Source organism: Agelaius phoeniceus, chromosome 2 (assembly GCF_051311805.1).
Source record: "Agelaius phoeniceus isolate bAgePho1 chromosome 2, bAgePho1.hap1, whole genome shotgun sequence".
Lineage (NCBI taxonomy): Eukaryota > Metazoa > Chordata > Aves > Passeriformes > Icteridae > Agelaius > Agelaius phoeniceus.
The window spans coordinates 50234511-50253991 of NC_135266.1; the positions used below are offsets into that span (position 1 = coordinate 50234511).

At 37.4% G+C, this 19481-nt stretch overlaps 1 protein-coding gene across 17 annotated transcripts in view; it reads left to right on the forward strand.

Moving 5' to 3' along the window:
- MYCBP2 (MYC binding protein 2) overlaps positions 1–17199 on the forward strand; it is a 175474-nt gene extending 158275 nt beyond the window's left edge. For all 17 annotated transcript variants that reach the window (XM_054628261.2, XM_054628264.2, XM_054628265.2 and 14 more), the window contains 15 exons: positions 156–236; positions 841–1107; positions 2499–2782; positions 2916–3012; positions 4868–4987; positions 6584–6685; positions 8362–8490; positions 10967–11099; positions 11323–11426; positions 12571–12759; positions 13276–13383; positions 14391–14600; positions 15196–15303; positions 15521–15686; positions 16413–17199. In XM_054628261.2, coding sequence (XP_054484236.2) covers positions 156–236; positions 841–1107; positions 2499–2782; positions 2916–3012; positions 4868–4987; positions 6584–6685; positions 8362–8490; positions 10967–11099; positions 11323–11426; positions 12571–12759; positions 13276–13383; positions 14391–14600; positions 15196–15303; positions 15521–15686; positions 16413–16528 — 2214 coding nt within the window. In that variant the 3' untranslated portion in view covers positions 16529–17199. The remainder of the gene's footprint in view (positions 1–155; positions 237–840; positions 1108–2498; positions 2783–2915; positions 3013–4867; positions 4988–6583; positions 6686–8361; positions 8491–10966; positions 11100–11322; positions 11427–12570; positions 12760–13275; positions 13384–14390; positions 14601–15195; positions 15304–15520; positions 15687–16412) is intronic.
- The last annotated feature ends 2282 nt before the right edge of the window (positions 17200–19481 follow it).

Genomic DNA, 19481 nt, shown 5'->3' on the forward strand with positions numbered 1-19481 from the left:
GCATAGTTAAATTGATCTTGGTTATATATCTTCCTGTAAAAAAAGCTACTAACTTATAAAACACAGTTTGTTGATACATTCCATGTTAATTGCTGCAGTAAGTGGGAAGTATTCTTGAAACTTTTGATCTAATATTAAACATGCTTTTTATGAAGGCAACATCAGATGCAGACCTGAAGGAGCACATGGTAGGGATCATATTCAGCCGGAGCAAACTGACAAATTTGCAGAAACAGGTTTGTTCCTTTTGAAATTATTTGAGGATTAAATATTGGTATCTTTTAATAAATAAGCTCAATTCCAGTGAATATTGCTATAAAGATTTGTTCAATAATAGAGCTGTTGATTAATTTTGTAATTTTTTAGTTTAATAAGTTAAGCAGAATCTACTCTTCTGTCACTCATCTTAGCAAACATTGTAGTCTCCTAAAAATGCTTTTTACCATGCTATTGCTTCTAAAATTTTTAAGCTTTCTGGTTATTAAACTGAACACAAGACTATTTTAAGAAGTGCTTTTTATTTCTGTGTCTTGAGTCAATGTATTTCTTAGGGGGTTTATGTGGAGTGGTTTTTTTGGCCTGAATTCTAGGTAAAAAGTAAATTAAAAGACAGGATCCAAAATAAAATTAAAAATCATTTCGATTTAATTTTCCATAACATAGATGAGCAAACTCAGCATTTTATTCTTCATTTGAATTTATGCTGAAAAGTAATTTAAGCACAGGCCAAATTCCACAGGTTTCCTATTTTAGCCATACTTGTGGAGGTACCTAAACCACAACGTTTTGCACTTGCTACAAGTTTTTAAGAGCTGCCTACATTTGGCTTCTGTGTGGCAGGTGTGCGCGCACATCGTGCAGGCCATTCGGATGGAGGCGACGCGCGTGCGCGAGGAGTGGGAGCACGCCATCTCCAGCAAGGAGAACGCCAACTCGCAGCCCAGCGACGAGGACGCCGCCTCGGACGCCTACTGCTTCGAGCTGCTCTCCATGGTCCTGGCGCTCAGCGGCTCCAACGTGGGCCGCCAGTACCTGGCCCAGCAGCTCACTCTGCTCCAGGACCTCTTCTCCCTGCTGCACACGGCTTCTCCCAGGGTGCAGAGGCAGGTCAGTGCTGACCGCTCCTCCAGTGCCTTGGTATTGCTGGAATAGTGTCTTCAGAGTACTGAAATCATGTGCTTGGAAAAAATACAGGATTTCTTTTGGGAATTGAAGTGCCAGGTTTTAGGGTGCTTGTTTTTTTCTAAGGATTACATGGTAGAAATTTCTGTCAGATGAACAGCACAGTGATTTTTCAGTATTTCCTGGTATGTGTATATAATGCCCATATAGCCTGTGTAGGCAAGGTGAGAAGTTTTTAATTACCAGAGTCTATTGTGGGTCTGGCATGAGTCCTTAGTGTCTGTGTCACACTACTACACTCAGGCTCTAAGTGTAGTAGTGTGGAACTAGACAGCTCCTTTCTACTCTTGGTATCCTCAAGGTGAGTTTTAATATCTGTTTCTATCTGAATTTGAGTGTTGTCTGAGTGTATATATAGTTATATCCACATACTATATAAACACGTTATATATATATATATGTGTGTTTGTTTAATAATGCTAATAATATATAAACATATAACATATTTGCATTAGTACAGTTAACGCACTATTTTGTTGCTAGGTGCTGTGCCTTCTTCAGGTGGATTTTAAGTTTCTGTTGCAGAAGTTTTTGTCTCGTACTCTTTATTCTTCCTTCTACTGTTTTTGATCTGTTAAAATCTCACATCCCATCTTGCCTGGGGGCAGATACTTAGTAGTTGTGATACATTGCAGATATGTAATGGTTTTTCAAGAGTACATTGAGGGCTTGCAAAATTACATATGAAATATTAAGTCCTTAAGCTTTCATCAGCTTTCATGCTGATTTGGACCAAGCTTCGCATGATACGTGTAATTTTAACCCCAGCTTCACCAGTTGGTAAGGTTTCAAGACAATTCTTGTTGGGTCCAGAGCTATTGACACAGCAAAAAAAATTCCAGTTAGGCTATCAAAAGGGAAAACAAAGGCATTGGAAAAGAGTATTATAATTCTCAGTACTTCAGGCAAGTTCTTTGTTTCCAGAAGTCCAAAGTGTCTCTAACAGTTCTACCACAGTTTCTGACATCTCAGTAATGCATGTGAAGTGGGTACCATGCAAGCAAATCAAAGCTGTACAAACATCTGTATCACTCTTATCCCAAGTCCAGTACCAAACATAATTTTGTTAGCATGTGGAGACTAAGTATTGAGTGAGATCAGGTTTAGATTCTCTGCCTTGTCTTGCTGCTTACATTAATAAATGCTTCGTCATTATATAGAAATATTGCAGAATTTCTTACAGGAGTAATTAAGTACAGCAATTAGATTGAGTCCTTCTAACTGAAATAAATTGGGAAGAAGGACTTCATGTGATTTTGCTTGAAAGCTCCAGCTGTCTTGGTAAGAACTGGGGTGTTCTGGTTTTTTTCCTCCAGGTAACATCATTACTGAGGCGTGTTTTGCCCGAGGTAACCCCCAGTCGCCTGGCAAGTATTATAGGGGTGAAGTCTCTTCCACCAGCAGATATAAGTGATATAATTCACTCAACAGAAAAAGGAGATTGGAACAAACTAGGTATCTTGGACATGTTTTTGGGATGCATTGCCAAAGCTCTCACTGTACAGCTAAAAGCCAAAGGAACTACTATCACAGGAACAGCTGGCACTACTGCAGGAAAAGGAGTTACTACAGTCACACTTCCAATGATCTTCAATTCCAGGTTTGTTTCAAAAGATGTAACAAACTACTACAACCTCCTGTATGCTGAGTATGTACACTATTTCTTTGTGCTGGATTTTGACAAATACTAGCTATTTGAGTTTATTTCCTCTATTACCATTTATCCTTTGCAGCTATATTCGGCGAGGTGAAAGTCATTGGTGGATGAAGGGGTCTACACCTACCCAGATTTCAGAGATCATCATTAAGCTCATTAAAGACATGGCAGCAGTGAGTTTCTATTCTTTAAATGTGGATGGTATTCAAATATTTCTGATCATGAAAAATACATTTTTTTATAAATTCTGTTACAGTTAGTATCAGATTGAGCTGTTAAATGTTAATTGGTCTCAAGAAAAAAGACCCATATAGTTTTCTGGATAGAGTCTAGGGTTAAAAGCAGTAGCAACTGAGTTCTGCTTCTGATAAACAAAAATCCAGTTTTGAAACAAGTTTTTTAAAAAGTTGCTCATAGTAGAAATTTAAGAGATAAACAGTAATTGCAGGTCATTTTCTAATATTATTAACTTTAAAGTTTAATTTTTAAATCTTGAGCACTCAGAACTTCAAGTCAAAAGTAAAACTTATCTGTGAAGTAAAATTAACAGCATTTTTTTCATGTGACTGTGTGTAGACTTACTGTACAGATTTTCTGGTTGAGATTGACTTTTTTTAGTCGCTGAAATGTACACTTATAGTTACTACTTTATTTATCTGGGTTTAAATTTTCCATAGTTCTGCTTCAGACAATTTTTTGGCAGAAAAAAATTGAAGAAAAGTGAATCAGCTATTTCCCAGAAATAATATTGGCAAAAGAAAAAAAGGTTCTGCATATGTTTCTGGGAAAAGAATTTAGTTAGGAGGTTGTTTTTTTCCTTAATTCTGCACCTATTTCAGTGAGATGTTCTAAATGACCCAGATTTTCCTCTGTGAATACCCTTTGAAAGGTTTTCAGTATCTTTGAATGGAAGTCCTATTTTCTAAACCATTCACTGTGCTTGGATTAAGGAGGTTCCTTCTCAAGGTTGCTGAAGCTGGATGGGAGTTCTCCCTGTTGATACTGACTACAAGATTTTAGAATCTCATAATTGATAAGAGTTGCAATTAAAGTCTGTCTGTGTTGGAAAAGTTTTTTTTTTTTTAAGCTTTTTAGAGCTGCTAATTATCAGCAGGGTGGCATCAGTGTAACTATCCTCTTCATGAGAGTTACAAGTGTGATTCCTTTCACATAACATTTTCACCATTTGCAATGTGTAGGTACCTGTATCTGAGTTAGTCACTTTAGCTTCCTTTTTAGAGTCCAGTGAATCTCAGTTATGTGTCACCTTCAGCATGAAGTTTAGGACTTTAGAGATGACAATAAGAATTGAAGGATGCAGCAGCCTCTGAATCAGAAACTTGAGAATATGAGTCAGTGCCACAGGCTCAGAATGTTAAAGATTGGAAACTATGCTGTGGTTCTGATGTTTGTTGTGTACTCCTATTTATTTCTTTCTAATATAGGAACTGTGGAGTCTATTCAGGAGGCTGAGCTAGGCATGTGAAGCTAATTTTTCTAGGAACCCACTGTGATCTGTGTGCTGGTCACAGTCACTTATCTGTGCTCCAGCTCTGCATCTTTATTTCTCCAGAAGGGGTGGAGAATGCTTTAGGAGAAGGACTCCCCATTGTTCAAATCATATGCCCTCTACCTATTCCAAGTTAATTATTCCAAGTTAATTATTCCAAGTTAATTATTCCAGTAGTTGCTCAGAGACAACCTCAGTCACCTCAGTATTTGAGGGCTAATTTTTACCAGATGTGTCTGATTGGAAAATCAAGGCCAGATTAGATGGGGCTTTGAAGAACCTGGTCTTGTGGAAAGTGTCCCTCCCCATGGCAAAAGGTTGGAACTAGAGGATCCTGAAGATCCCTTCCAAGATAAATTAGGTGTTTTCACAGAATTATTTATCAATCATCCCCAATTTCCTCTTTTTCTGTTCTAACTTGAGATACTAACCTAATGTTTTGTAGCAGTTCTAATTACAATTTTATTTGCTCTTAAGGTTAATAAAAGCTGTAATAAATTGAGTTTCATCTTGAACAGGGTCATCTGTCAGAAGCTTGGTCACGTGTGACAAAGAATGCTATTGCTGAAACCATCATAGCTCTGACCAAAATGGAAGAAGAGTACAGATCACCTGTGAGGTGCATTGCAACAACCAGAGTAAGAACTTCACCAAACTTACCATTAGTTCATTGTAAATCTGCAGTAGTAGCCCATTCAAGAGCCTTCTTATATGTCAGAAATACACAACCCAAAACTGAATTAGAATTAAATGTGCATCTAGGGAATCTCAGAAATAATGAAGAATAAGTGTGATGTCTGTATATATTTGGGGGTTTACTCTTTAAATAATTCTACTTGAAGTTTGTCACACTTGCCTTAAACTAAATGTGAGATCATCTGTGTGGAAAATTGCGCAATATGTATGTAGCGGTGTTCTTTCAGCTCTCCAAGCAGTTATTATAAGTTGTTTGACTTCTAGGTAATCAGCTGCCACATCTTAAGGCTGTTATGAAAACACTCTAACAGATGTTCTCCAGGACAATTAAGCTAAGCTTCAGTTGTGTTTGTCTCAAAAAATGTTTGCTGAGTCCTTTATTACTGACATGGTGTAACCTGGCGGTTTTCGTTTCTTGGCATTTACTTTGTCTGTGAATCTTTTATAGAAACTAAGGACTACTTTAACCTTAACAGATTGCTTGAAATACCATGAAAAGCATGTTTGTAAATAATGACATTTCTGCTGTCATAGGGAGCACAGATTTTAGTTTCTCAAGCTTAATAGTTACATATAAAAGTAAAAAAAAAAAAGTTTGCAGTGGTTTCAAACATTTGATACTCACATTGTTTTCCATCTTAAAAGGCTGTACCAGTTGATCTTTTCATCATTTTTGTTACTCATATAGTCTCTTCTTTCTGGAGGTCACAGTCTTGGACTACCACTGGCTTCTGCTGTTGTCATATTAGTTTAATCAGGTCTTAGAGGAGCCCTGAATGTCAGCCCAGCTGCTCCTGTGACTGAGTGTAGTTCTGTCATGGAGATGGGCAGTTTTGGGGGAGAGTCCAGTAAAGTTTCTCAACAAAAACAATTCTATTCAAATCAAAGATTTGATTAAAGATTGTTCCAAAAAGCAGCTGTCAAGTGCCTTTCAGTTTTGTTTGCAGTGACAAATAACCCTCATGTAGCTCATCTGTTCAGGATTTCCCTCTAGTCAGTGAAGAAGAAGAGAGAAAAGCTTCCTTTGACTAATTAGCTCAGAACCCTTTTCTAGGTAATGCCAATTGCCTTATGCAGTGAGGAGGGAATAGGGAAATCAGTCTCACTGTGCTCAAGTGTTTGGGTGCTTGTTTTTTGGGATTGATTTTACTTTTATTAGTCTGTGTCCTTGAATTTCTTCTTCCCCAAAGCCTGCAATGTTTGGGTCAATGTGAAAGTCTGTATTTGTCATATTTCTTCATAATGTGCTTTGGTTGATCTTTCTTCACTTTTTTCTTTCTTGTGTGCTGACTTCTGTATTTATAATCATAAAGTGACATACCTGAAAGGAACAAGGTAATTCCCAAAAGTTAAATAAGTTTTATTGTGTTGCTGACTTATTTGGGAAAATCAACTTGCACTGTATGAGCAGACTTCAGATAACAGTAATAGAGTTTGCAAGTAACAGTGACATTCTTATCTGACAAAGTTTATCTCTTCAGTATTTGGTTTGATTTTAATATGTCTAAGACATTTAATTCTACTTTGCCTTTCAATAGCTGTGGCTGGCCTTAGCATCCCTCTGTGTACTTGATCAGGATCATGTTGATAGACTATCCTCAGGAAGATGGATGGGAAAGGACGGGCAACAGAAACAGATGGTGAGACTGAAAATCATACGGTTTTGTGTTTATTTTGGTATATTCACTCAGCAAAGGATTTAAAATAATGATAGAGAATGGTAAAATTGGCCTTTCTTCCTTCCATCCCAGTGGGGATTGTATATATGTTTGAAGTATTTGTGTTCTAGATAAGTATTGCTCAGAAAACAGAAATTCCAATTTAAAACAGTAATGTTGCAATTCTGCCAGTATTCAGGATGAAACAAGGCCTTCCTAACACCTGTGGCATGAGTTTTTTAGTAGATTGACTCAGTTTGTACAGCACCCTCTATCAGAGCTCTTTCTTTGTCTTAATCCTTGTCACAAAATAAAATCGATTCTTCTGTGTTACTCAGTAACTACTTCTCTGTAATTTAGCTTCCTCTTCCCCATCTCACTAGAGAATGATTACCCCAGGGAGAAACTCCTTCTAACTGAATTTAGTAAAACTACCATTGACTCAGAGGATTTATAAATTTGATATGGAATATGATTCTCTCAATACTTTTCAGTTGACAAAATACCTATACTTTTCCATATGACAAAAAGCTTGTGATTTTTTAATACCATATTAAAAAGAGCACAGTAATGAAGCTGGTCTCTCTAAATCTTGGTTAAGTGGATCCCTGTGGTAAGCAAGGGAAGGGTGTGCAATAGCAACCAAGCATAGTTAGAGCAAAGAAGCATCCAAAGCAGTTTAGTGTAGGTAGAAACAGAATGCAGGAGGCATAGAGCTGCAGTAGCAGCAAGGAATAAAACTCTGCTGAGACAGAAGCAAACACAAAGGTTTCTGAGGTGATTAAGAAAGTCAAAGGTCTTGGAGATGTCAGAGGAGCAGCCAAGACATTGTTAAGCAGTTATTCAAGCTGCTGAACCCAAGCATGAAATTTCCCAGTCCTGTTCCACATCAGGATATTCAAATGTTGAGGTGAACTGTGTGTCTCCCTACCAGAACTGCTGTGAGAGAACTCTGTTCTAAGTTGCATGAGAGTATCATGGAAACCATGTGTTACAATGGACCATGTATGACAATGGAAACTTGTTCTCAGAGATGTGCATAGTCAAAATCAGTTGTTGAAGTCTATTTGCAGGGATATTTTGAATTGCAAGCAAAACCCTGCTCAATTTAAAAAAAAAAAATTGTCAGTAGAGCAACTTAATTTTATGATGGATTTTGAAGTTTGTCACTTCAACCATACTGTCTTTGAGGTATGGCTGACCTACAGCTTTGTTTAGATGTTTGAAAAGAGTAAACATACCATATTAAAGTAATGAAGGGTAAATTCATGCCTGTTGACTGACCTGAGTACTCATATCTCTGAACTTTTCTGTTAACATGCCCATAACCCCTTGTTACCACATAAACCTCTTCTCAGACTAGTTTAAAGTGATGTCTCAATGTTATTATTGAAAAACACTTTTTTGGTTACATCACACAAAAGAAGAGATGAAGAGTATGAGGAAAAACTGATGTCAGAAATTGAGGGGATTTGTGTCAAGGAATAATTGTTTATATACTGATTATTTTAAAGATAGCATTAATAGTCCAAACAACCTATTTTTCCACTTTTATAAATTGGAGGGGTGGTGTAGGGTGTGTGACTGAGGGGAGAATAAAAACAAATGCTGAAAGGAAGTGAAGGACTTAGGAATTCTTTCTTTTTTTTTTTTCTCAGCCAATGTGTGATAATCATGATGATGGTGAAACTGCTGCAATCATTTTATGTAATGTCTGTGGGAATTTGTGCACAGACTGTGACCGATTCCTTCATCTCCATCGGAGAACAAAAACTCACCAGAGACAGGTAGAGTATACATGGCCCCCTGTTGTGTGCATATTTATATAAATAAAATAGAACCAAAAGGTAGTAGCAAATACTGAATCTGAAAAAGGGGTTATATTTTATTTTGGAGATGGGATAGATGTGTTTCCAGTTAATTCTCTTCAGTTGTTTATGGTTACGTTCTCATGTCCTTTATCTTTCACAAAGATTAGAAAATCTTGCAGCAGCTCCTAATTCTAGTTCTTGTGCTACATCAGCTTTTTCTCTCTTGTTTTTCTCTCCTGGTTAGAAATGCTTTTTTAGGAGAATTTAGAAGCTGCATAGACTTTCTTAAGTATATGTTGATTCTTTATTCCTGTTAAATTTTATCTTCTTTACCACTTCTGTCATAGGAGTCAGTGCTTGTCAACCCCTTCATTTCTAATGTATTTGTATTCCTTTTTAATATCCAGGAAGATGATTTGACAGCAAATATTTGTACTGGTTTCCTTATGAGTTTTCTCTTATTTTTCAATATTCCTCTAGCTTTCACTGGGTTTAAAACACAAATACGTTTTAAAACAGAAATATGTTGCCTTGTCCATAAGCTTGAAAATTTCCTGACTTGAGTTTTTTTAGAATTGAAACTTTGACTAGATATGAGTTTTTATAACTTGCTGTGTACTCTGCTAATTATTATTATTCTGTGGTATTCTTTTATCCTTTGGATTTTTTTCTTTTTGTCATTGAAATTGATGTTGAAGATGCCTTTACTTCTAGAATTCTTGAACATTTCCTCTTTCCTGCCTCTATTCCTCATTTATGGTTTGTTGTGATCCTTTACTTTCCCTTTTCCCTCTGACTACTTATATTTGTACAAGTATTAAAATAATAAATGTCAGTAATAAAGTTACTTCAGTGAAACTCAGTCCTCTTCTCCCTCTCCTACAATGCATCTATATTCACTTTTAAAGAAGATGATCATGTCTCCTTAAAGTACATTGTTTTCTGTTACTTAGCAGCCTTGGAGTGCATGAACTGAACTGGTTTTGTTTGCTTTTAGGTTTAACTAAAAGCAAATCAAAAGATAGATGCAGAGACACTGCAAATGGTCGTTCAGTGCAAGGGATAAGCTTGCTGTAGAGCACATGTGGTGTAAATATCAGACCTTTGGTACTGAGTTTCACTCTCCAGTGAAACACTCCTGTCTGGTGCCACAGCATTTGCAGTGTAGTCTCAGCCTGGCACTGCCATGGGTGTCTATTATCTTCTAGTTCTCAGCCAGAGTCTTTGGGATCCCCTTTGAAATTTTCCTATTTCATCATCCTAATATCATTTTATGTCTACTCTTCTGTCATGGCACAGCACAGTCTAGTCTCATTCATTTTTCTGATTTCTCCTATATAGCCTGTTCAGATTACAGTTGATAAAAAGTAAGTTCTTATCTCATAGAAAACCTACTATTTTTCCTTTTATCTGTCCAAAATAGCTACTTACCAGATTTTCCTGTTTACTTCTAAAAGCATGTTTAAACTTCTGCTCTTTATTCACCACTTCTACCTTTACATCTCATATGTTAAGCCTCTCAAATTCAGTTTCAATTCTGTCATGTTCCCTCTGTCCTGTTTTCTGTTTGCTTCCTGTTCTTTGTCCAACTTCAGTCATACATACCTCTTTAATGTATTTTCTGTCCCCTCCAGAAAGGACAACCTGTAAGTTAGTCAGATGTGCTTATGTGAATACTTTGTGAAGCAGTTAGAGGTTTTTTTCCCTGATTCTAGTAAAAATTGGAGTGAGCTGTATATATCCATACCTGGGAAAATTCTAACTTTCCTTGCATTACAGGTGAAACAAATGCAAACAGAACTGCCTTCAAAGCTTGGGAAAGGAGCAAAAGAAGAGACTGCATGAAATTCCCTAAGGATCTCTTGCAGTTTTTTTTAATTTGCAAAAACTTTATATTTTCCTCATTGTAGCCAAAAGTATCCACTATGTATTTATATGAAAGTCAAAAATACTAATATTACACATTTCTATAATTGTTACTCTATAGTAGTTGTCATTAAGACCCTAATTCTCAATGTTGCTTTGATAAACTACTAGCATGGTTATATGAAGATATTTCTGATGTTATCTTGTGCTTTTAATATTCTGTGGCCTACTGGATGTGTTGGGTAGGAATTATGAAGTCCAAGCTCTGTATTTATTAAATCAGAAAAAAAATGTGTAGCTCTATTCTTAGCATTGCTGCACTGTTGTTTCTGCATCATGTTAGATCAAGAGTTAATTTTATTATTTTATTCATTTTTACTTCTAAAAACATGAATCCTTTATCATGCATATCTGCAAGATGTACAAGTTACGGAATGTATAAAAGAAAAACAACTTGCAGTAGACAGTTTCACAGAATCTATAAAATACCTGGTCTGAATCCAAAGAGAGAGCAACAAAAATTACAGAGACAGGTCTATACTCTAATTAAACATGCCATTTAGTATCTGTTTGGTTAACTTGACAGGTGTTCAAAGAAGAAGAAGAAGCTATCAAAGTTGATCTCCACGAGGGCTGTGGTAGGACCAAACTTTTCTGGCTGATGGCATTAGCAGATTCTAAAACTATGAAGGCCATGGTGGAGTTTAGAGAACAGACAGGTAAAACACAACTGTTACTACTTGCTCTTTATCCTGATTATTGTGATCCTCACCTGCTCTAGGGCAATGCTTTTAAATATTAATAAAAGTAAAATAGTTTAGCTGCATAAGAATTGCTGGCTTTCTGGTTGTTTTCTGTGAATGCTGCTTTGATGTCTGATAGAGTATCAGTCCCTTGTGTTTCATTGGAACATTTTTGGCCTTGTTCTCTCTTGCACCATAGGCAAACCTACCACCAGCAGTTCTGAAGCATGTCGGTTCTGTGGATGTAGGAGTGGAACAGAATTATCAGCAGTGGGAAGTGTTTGTTCTGATACAGACTGCCAGGTGTGTATTAGCAAGTATCAGTCATCATTAATTACATAAATAGAAGAGAGCATAGAATGAAGTGGGTTTCTTATTTTGAATAAACCTTGTTTATCCTTGTGGTTCATTTTAAATCAGATCTGTCATATAAAAAGGTTCTAATATTGAATACTACCATTCAAATACTTCTGAATTTGTAAATGTTTATTTTAATTACTGATTATGAACGCTAATAGTCAACTTACATACTGGGTAGTTTCATTATTATCTTCAAAAGTACCTCAAGTTTTCACAACAGCATTGCAATAATAAAGTAAACTACACACTGTCAGTATAAAGTCAAATGTACTGGAAAGCTTGATAAAAAGTTTGCTCAAAAGCCTGTGTATTATGTGAGTTGCCAGGTTTATCATCTGTATCCACGTATCCTGAGTGCTTCTGTGTCCTACACTGGGTGCAATTGGCAGAGGGCCAAATCATAACCAGTTTCTTACTTTGCCTTACCTGTTTACTTACTTTTCTTATCTGTTTCTGTCAAAGTGAAGCAAATTGGTCATCTTTTTTTCTCTGTCAGCCTGTGAAGACATATTACAGTTCATTAATGAACTGTTGAGTAACAGTTCATTACAGTTACTTAAATTCAGTTCAATTTGTTGCTAGCTTCTGGGTAACTTTTACAAGTTTTCTGTTTAGTAGGAATGGGAATTAGAGGTGGTTAAAAATCCATTTCCATGTAAAATCACTTTATGCTGATTAATGGTTAGCTTATAGTGTATTCTTAAGAGTGAGTTACTTGAAACTTCTCCAAAATCTGCAGAAATCTTAAAGGCTGTTAATACAGGTCAGCAGTATTTATGCAGGAAGCACTCAATATATAAAAAGCACACAGGATCAAAGAACAGTTCTCTTTCTATTGGAAGTTTTAAATTATGGTTTCATTTTTAGCCATTTGCATTCAAGAGCAGCTAGGTAAACAAAGGAAACATTGTTATTTCAAGTACACAACGTTCAGCTTTTCCCAAGTACCTGAGGCAGTAGACAATATAAACCATGATTCTTCCATCTCAGTTTATTGCATGGACCAGCAGTCCTTCAAAAAGTGACACTGTCAGAACACTCAGTAAAGGGGAAGAGATGATTAACTCTCTACTTTACATTTGTTTAGGAGTACGCCAAGATTGCCTGCAGCAAGACACACCCCTGCGGTCACCCCTGCGGAGGCGTGAAGAACGAAGAGCACTGTTTGCCGTGCCTGCATGGCTGCGATAAAAACGCTACAACTCTGAAACAAGATGCTGATGACATGTGCATGATCTGCTTTACTGAAGCACTTTCAGCAGCACCAGCTATCCAGGTTTTTTGTTTGTTTGTTTTTTCCCCTTCTAAGAGATTACTATTGCAATTGTAATGTGTCGTATGAAGGAAGTGAAAATATAAAGTCTTTCAAATTATGCTCTTCAAAACTTGAAAACAGACACCATAACAATAGTTAAGCTACTTAAAGTTTTATTTTTGTCTGACATTCTATTTCAAGAAAGCAGATTTGCTTTCAGATTTTGCTAGACATAGCAGTTTGCTATGTCTACTTTATTAAAATACATGGTATTTTGTAAAGGAGTAAAACAACTGAGGTAATTAGTTGATATAATTCACATGTATTTCATATATCCGTAGGTGATCTTGGTATGGTTATGATTTTAATGCCCATTTCATGTTCTTTCTTGCTGTTAAGAAGAAAATAGGGGTCTTCTAGGATTTCAAATTAATATTGGAACTGATATATGTTGCCACTTAAAGGCAAATAACTGCTTCTACTTTAGTGGTTAATGTAACTTCAATATTCACAATATTCACTTACTCTTTTCTAAAGCTGGACTGCAGCCATGTTTTCCATTTGCAATGCTGTCAACGAGTACTAGAAAACAGGTGGCTTGGTCCAAGGATAACTTTTGGGTTTATGTCCTGCCCAATTTGCAAGGTAAATGAGCTATGTGCCTGCCAAAGTCAAGAAACTTACCTGATACTTTCCTTTTCTCTTTTTTCTTTTTTTCTTTTTTTTTTTTTTTTTTTTGTTAATACTGTATTGCTTGGTACAGTGTAAATGAGTTATACATGACTTGTTTTCTTAATTCCACTTGTTGCTGCATTGATGCATCTTTTGACTCTCTCCTACTGTTCCCTGAGGTGTCCTCTTAAAAAGAAAGCATAGGTCAGACATTGTCTTAATATTGTTTCATTCTTACCAACATCAGCTTGCAAATTCCCAGTATTGGTGATAGTGAGGAGGGGAAGAAGTAATCTTAAAGCACACTGTCTTGAAACAGGAATTCTCCATTTTACTAACCATTTTAAAGCTGCTTTTTGCTTTTCAGTGTGAGGGCAGAGCCAAAGAATACATGTACTTAGTTCAGCTAAGTTGCTAACAATTCTTCTTGTACTCTAAAAAATTGCTGTAAGCAAAAGCACATGATAGCTGCTGGAAAGAAGAGCACCTTACCCCACCCTAGGAATTTGAAATTTGGGAATAGTCAGCCATTCTGCATGCTATGGTTCTTCTGTCATGTTGTGTTGTGGTAATTAATGGCAGTAGCTTGTGGTCACTAATTGATAAAGAACTGCCGTAGAAGACTGTCAGTCATTATGCTTACTTGCTGAGCAGTAAGCCAAAAAGAACCAAAATTACAGAAAATACACAATGAGAATGTTCCTGTGCTGTGGTGAATATTTCATATACTCTTCACCACCTCCCTGGCTGTTAGTCTCTTGGAAGGGTTGATGTTCCCATGTCACAACAGGCCATAGAAAAAGCATATTCATGGATACCATTTTTACAGCAAACAGAGTACATTCTGTATCAGCTGTTTTTTGAAATAGGCCCATATGTTTTTATGACATCTCTCATGCTATTTGTGCCTATAACACAAATTATCATAGCTGTTGGGATAAAGATGCACGATACTTTAATCAGCTTTGTTTTTATTTCAGAACAAAATCAATCACACAGTATTAAAGGATTTGCTTGATCCAATCAAAGAACTCTATGAAGATGTAAGGAGAAAAGCGCTAATGAGATTGGAGTATGAAGGGCTGCACAAGAGTGAGGCCATCACAACGCCAGGTGTTAGATTTTATAATGACCCAGCTGGCTATGCTATGAACAGATATGCTTATTATGTTTGCTACAAGTGCAAAAAGGTATGGTGGGATTTATTAAATGGATGTTACCATTTCACAAGTAATTTCTTAAAACAGAAACTATGTTTAATACATTGTGTATGCAGCAGAAAGGCAGGAAAAGATGTTGTTTATAGACTCATAATTTAAAAAATCGAGTGTTGGGCTAATGAGATGTACACAGTATCTTAGCTAGTAAAGCTCAAGCATGTAAACAGAGCAGCTTAGAAACCAAAAGCACCTTGAGTCAATGGCCACTTACAAGAAGGTGCAGTACCTACTTCCTCCAGTACCTATTCACCTCAAGCTGCTACTTAATTCTGACATAGGGTTCATAGAGCATCCAAATGCTGTTCCAAAAGCCTTACAGTCACTGGCATAGAGCAGGGGATGTTGCAGTTTTTGGTCTTGTTCATCCTGAGACTGAGGGACATTCTCTGAGTGCCTCCAAACCACGTACCTAGAGAGTCAAGAGAGTTCAGAATAGTGGGAGGCCACTGAAATGGCAGTCATTTGTCATATTCCCCTTATAAATGGAATTGGTTAAACTGAAAAGAATAGTTAAAAGAATAATTGTCTCTGGTTTAACATCCAATCATTTCTATATGCAATTAAGGCATATTTTGGTGGTGAAGCTCGTTGTGATGCTGAGGCTGGACAAGGAGATGACTATGATCCAAGAGAACTTATTTGTGGTGCCTGCTCTGATGTTTCAAGGGCTCAGGTGAGTAAATAACTATTATATTCATGTTTTTATTTCATTCTGAAACCCTGAGTACCTGAGCTATATGGTAATTCACAGCCATTTGTAATTACATGTATTGAACAATATTGTATATACTATTAATATATTGTACAGAATGTAGAAGTGAGTTGTTGGGATTGTTGGGATTGTGAGAACATGGCTGCTTCACTGACTGGTGTTTGCTTTCCTTGTTCAGATGTGTCCCAAACACGGTACGGATTTCTTAGAGTACAAATGCCGCTACTGCTGTTCAGTTGCTGTTTTTTTCTGTTTCGGGACAACGCATTTTTGCAATGCTTGCCATGATGATTTCCAAAGAATGACAAGCATCCCTAAAGAAGAGCTCCCACACTGTCCTGCAGGTAGGACTTTGACAAAGCAAATTTACCACACTGAATTCTGAAATAAATTACAAGCTCTAATTGATATTAGCTTTTCTTGGTGATATTTTTTTGGTTTTCTGGCAATGTCATTGCACTGATCATTTAAACATTAAGAACTTTGATAGAGAAAGACATTTCAATTTCCCTATACCAGGTCAGACTCCATATGTAGAATGGTGTGTAAAATGGTATATTGATAAAATTGACACATTATTAAGTGATGTATGTGTAGTTAGGTAGCCATTATCTGCAAACTGTTACCTCAATGCCTTAATTACTAAGTTCATGTGCTGTATATCGATGTTCTGTTAGTAAATGATTGGGGGTTGAAAGTGTTATCCTTTCTTTAAGATATTTACATAAAATAAGTAAACAAATAAATTACAATTCCTGCTATAACCTTAGAATTATTGTTTACTGCAGAATGTAACTCTTGTTCATTATTCAATTTTTCTCTTACCTTGTGCAAATTTCTTCCACAGTATTAATGAGATACAACTTCCTTAAGTGACTGTCTATAAGCATCTTCTCTTTTTAAATTTGAATTTGATTGATTTCAATTAAATGGCAGTTTGATCTTTTTTTATTCTCTTCATTTAGTTTGGATTTTTTTTGGAGGAAATGTAATATATGTCTGTTTACATTGTCTGCAAGCATTAATCTATTCTTTTCTTTTTTTTTCCCTTATCCTTACATTCACTGTAGGTCCCAAAGGTAAACAACTTGAAGGAACAGAATGTCCACTTCATGTTGTCCATCCACCCACTGGTGAAGAATTTGCTCTGGGTTGTGGGGTTTGCAGAAATGCACACACTTTTTAGAATAGCAAATTTTTTTAACCAGAGCAAAACAGGTGCCCTCATCCCTCAAGTGTCCTGAAAACAAAGTCCAGCTGGGATGAGGATGGGACCATTCCATAACCCAGGTAAAAGGAACAATTTACAGTGCAAGAAGGATGCCAAATACCATGTACATAATTCTTGCTGTGAGATACTGACATTTTTTGAACTGAGACATCAAAATTTGTGAGGTGTTTGCATGTGGCCATTACAGTCATCGGCTAGGAAACATTGGACATTTACAAATAAACAATTGTTATTAAAGGATCTGTGTGTCTGTGGACTATGAATGATGCTGGCTTTCAGGAGAAAGAAAAAAATATTGATTATTGTATACTGACTTTTTGTAATCTTGTACAATTGTAACGCATCACAAGTGGGGATGGGAAAGAGGAATATTCTGGTTTATTTCCTAGACTGTTATAAAAAAATGTGTTAGGAAGGCATAAATGTAACAAGTATCACCCTGTATATAAAGGTATCAATGTTTGTCCTGTATAAGAAATATTAAATTACAACAGCAGTTTCATTTAAACTTCTGGGTTATGTTTGAGCCTGAAATTTTAATGAAGTGCAATACTGAGTGTGCCTCATATCTTGCAGCTGTAAACATAATGGAATGTACATGTCAATAAAGCCACTGTACATTTTTATACAGTGAAAGTCTAACAAATGTGTAAGCCTCCATTTTCAGAAACACTCTTAAAACAGAGTGGGGGAGGTGGGAGGGAAGGGATAGAAGAGAGGTGTCCTATAATTATTTCAGCAGACTCTTGAAAAGTAGGAAAATCTTTTGGGTAAACTGGTGGTAATGGAAGTACTTATGACATGAAAAGCACTGCTTCATTTCTCAACAGAAAACTTGGATAAATGTTCCAGCATTCATATGAAGAATTGTATTCCTATTTCAATTACCAACAGTGTTTTAAAACACAAAAGACGACTGCATTTTAAATTATTTTTGATCAGTTTTATTTTACTGAAGACTCCTAATCACTCCCACTTTTAGGACAAACAGCTTTTTGAATTTCAAAATGTTCATTTCATAAGAGTCCAAAGTCCTCTGCACCTGCATAATGAATGCAGAATATAACTTCAAGTAAAAACTTCTATTTGTAAGATTTTTCTCTTTGGATTTTTTTTCCTTAGATGTGTTCAACTCCCTTTCTAGCATTTCTGTCTTGAACCTGATGAAAAGTGTGTTACTGCCTTTTATATTTAAGATATTGGTAGATGGCATCCATACCAGACAATCTTGATTGGAAGCACAGGGTCCATCTTGCCTAACTTCAAACATCTGGAATCATGGAATCACAGAAAGGCTGGCATTGGAAGAGACTTCTGGAGATCATCTTGTCCAACCCCTCCCTGCTAAAGCAGGTTTACCTAGAGCAGCATATAAACCTGCACTTTGAAATAGTTCTGAATAGTTCACACACCTGTGAAGTACAATTGATCTTTTTCACTGTAGCTCTGCCAAGGGATCAGGACAGGCTGGATCAGTGGGCTGAGGCCAGTTGTGTGAGGTTCAACAAGGCCAAGTGCTGGATCCTGCACTTGGGTCACAGCAGCCCCATGCAGGGCTACAGGCTGGGGAAGGGCTGGAAAGCTGCCCAGCAGCAAAGGACCTGGGGGTGCTGGTCAACAGCAAATAAACATGAACCAGCAGGGTGCCCAGGTGGCCAAGAAAGCCAATGGCTTCTGGCCAAAAGTAGTCAAATATAGTGTGGCCAGCAGGGCCAGGGAAGTGATTGGGTGTCTGACCCATTGTCATTTTTAGAAAATTGGAGTGTGGCACCATCCTTACAAATTAATTCAATTTTTAAAATTTTCAGCCTTCTCTTTAACTTCAGATTAATATGAGTATTAATTTAGGAAATTGAGATAATGGTGTGGAAAGGACATGACACTGTTCATGTTTATTTAAAATTGATAGAGTGAGGGATAAGGCAGTAGTGAAGAAATGTTTCTCTCACACACAGCTGACCATCCCCTGTCACCACTCCAGGGAGGCAGCACAGCCACATGTGAGCACCAGGCTCTTGCACAGAGCTCAGCTCCTCACGTAATGGTTGAGCCTTGGCCACACTGCTCCCACAGCGTCTCAGACATTGGCGTCACCACGTCCCCCCACGCCGATCTCTGCCGGTGATTATAGCAGATGCCAGCACAGGCTGCTAATCAGATCAGTCCACAATAAGATTGCTGTATGCCTTTCCAGCAGTCTCACATGTCTTTCTGTCAGCTGTTGATCCACTGCCCACGCAATGGAAATAGTCAGTTCTTGTTTGTACCACCCTGTTTGCCACAGCCCACCACACTCAGCTAATTTATACCAAACTCAGCTCCTGGCCAAGGCGAGGCCTCAGTGCTCTCACACTTGGATCAGTTTAAAAATAGCTTGAACTTTTATGCGTGTATCCACCCACTGAACACAATGTGAACAGTAAAAGTTAATAAGATACAGCTAATTACCTTGTCATCATCGAGGCCAAATAAGCTTGGTCCTTACAAAACAGGTTTTGCCAAGTCCATCATACTAGGCTCACGTTTCACCTAGACAGAGGCTTAGCTAGGGAGTTTCAGGCCCACCCAGTTATTCAGGATGGAACTCTTAACTTTGCAGGGCTTTTCCACAGCCCTCCTTAAGCCATGCCACACATTGCAGGTACCAGAGTGCAGTGGTTGTAGGGCTGATTCCTTGTCCCTCAGCCCAAGGTGCACTGGAAGGGCTGCACTGTCATAGCCCCCACTCTCACTGATGGGGTGTGGTAGTGAGTTTGTGCTGCCAAGCATTCCAGGATCTGACTCCTCACCAGGCATTCCTACAGAGATGCAGCCAAATGCAGAACAGCGCGCTGATTACACAGCAGCCAGATGCAACGGGGACTGTGATTATTATTGATAATCACCCAAAGATGTCCCCTGCCCGCTG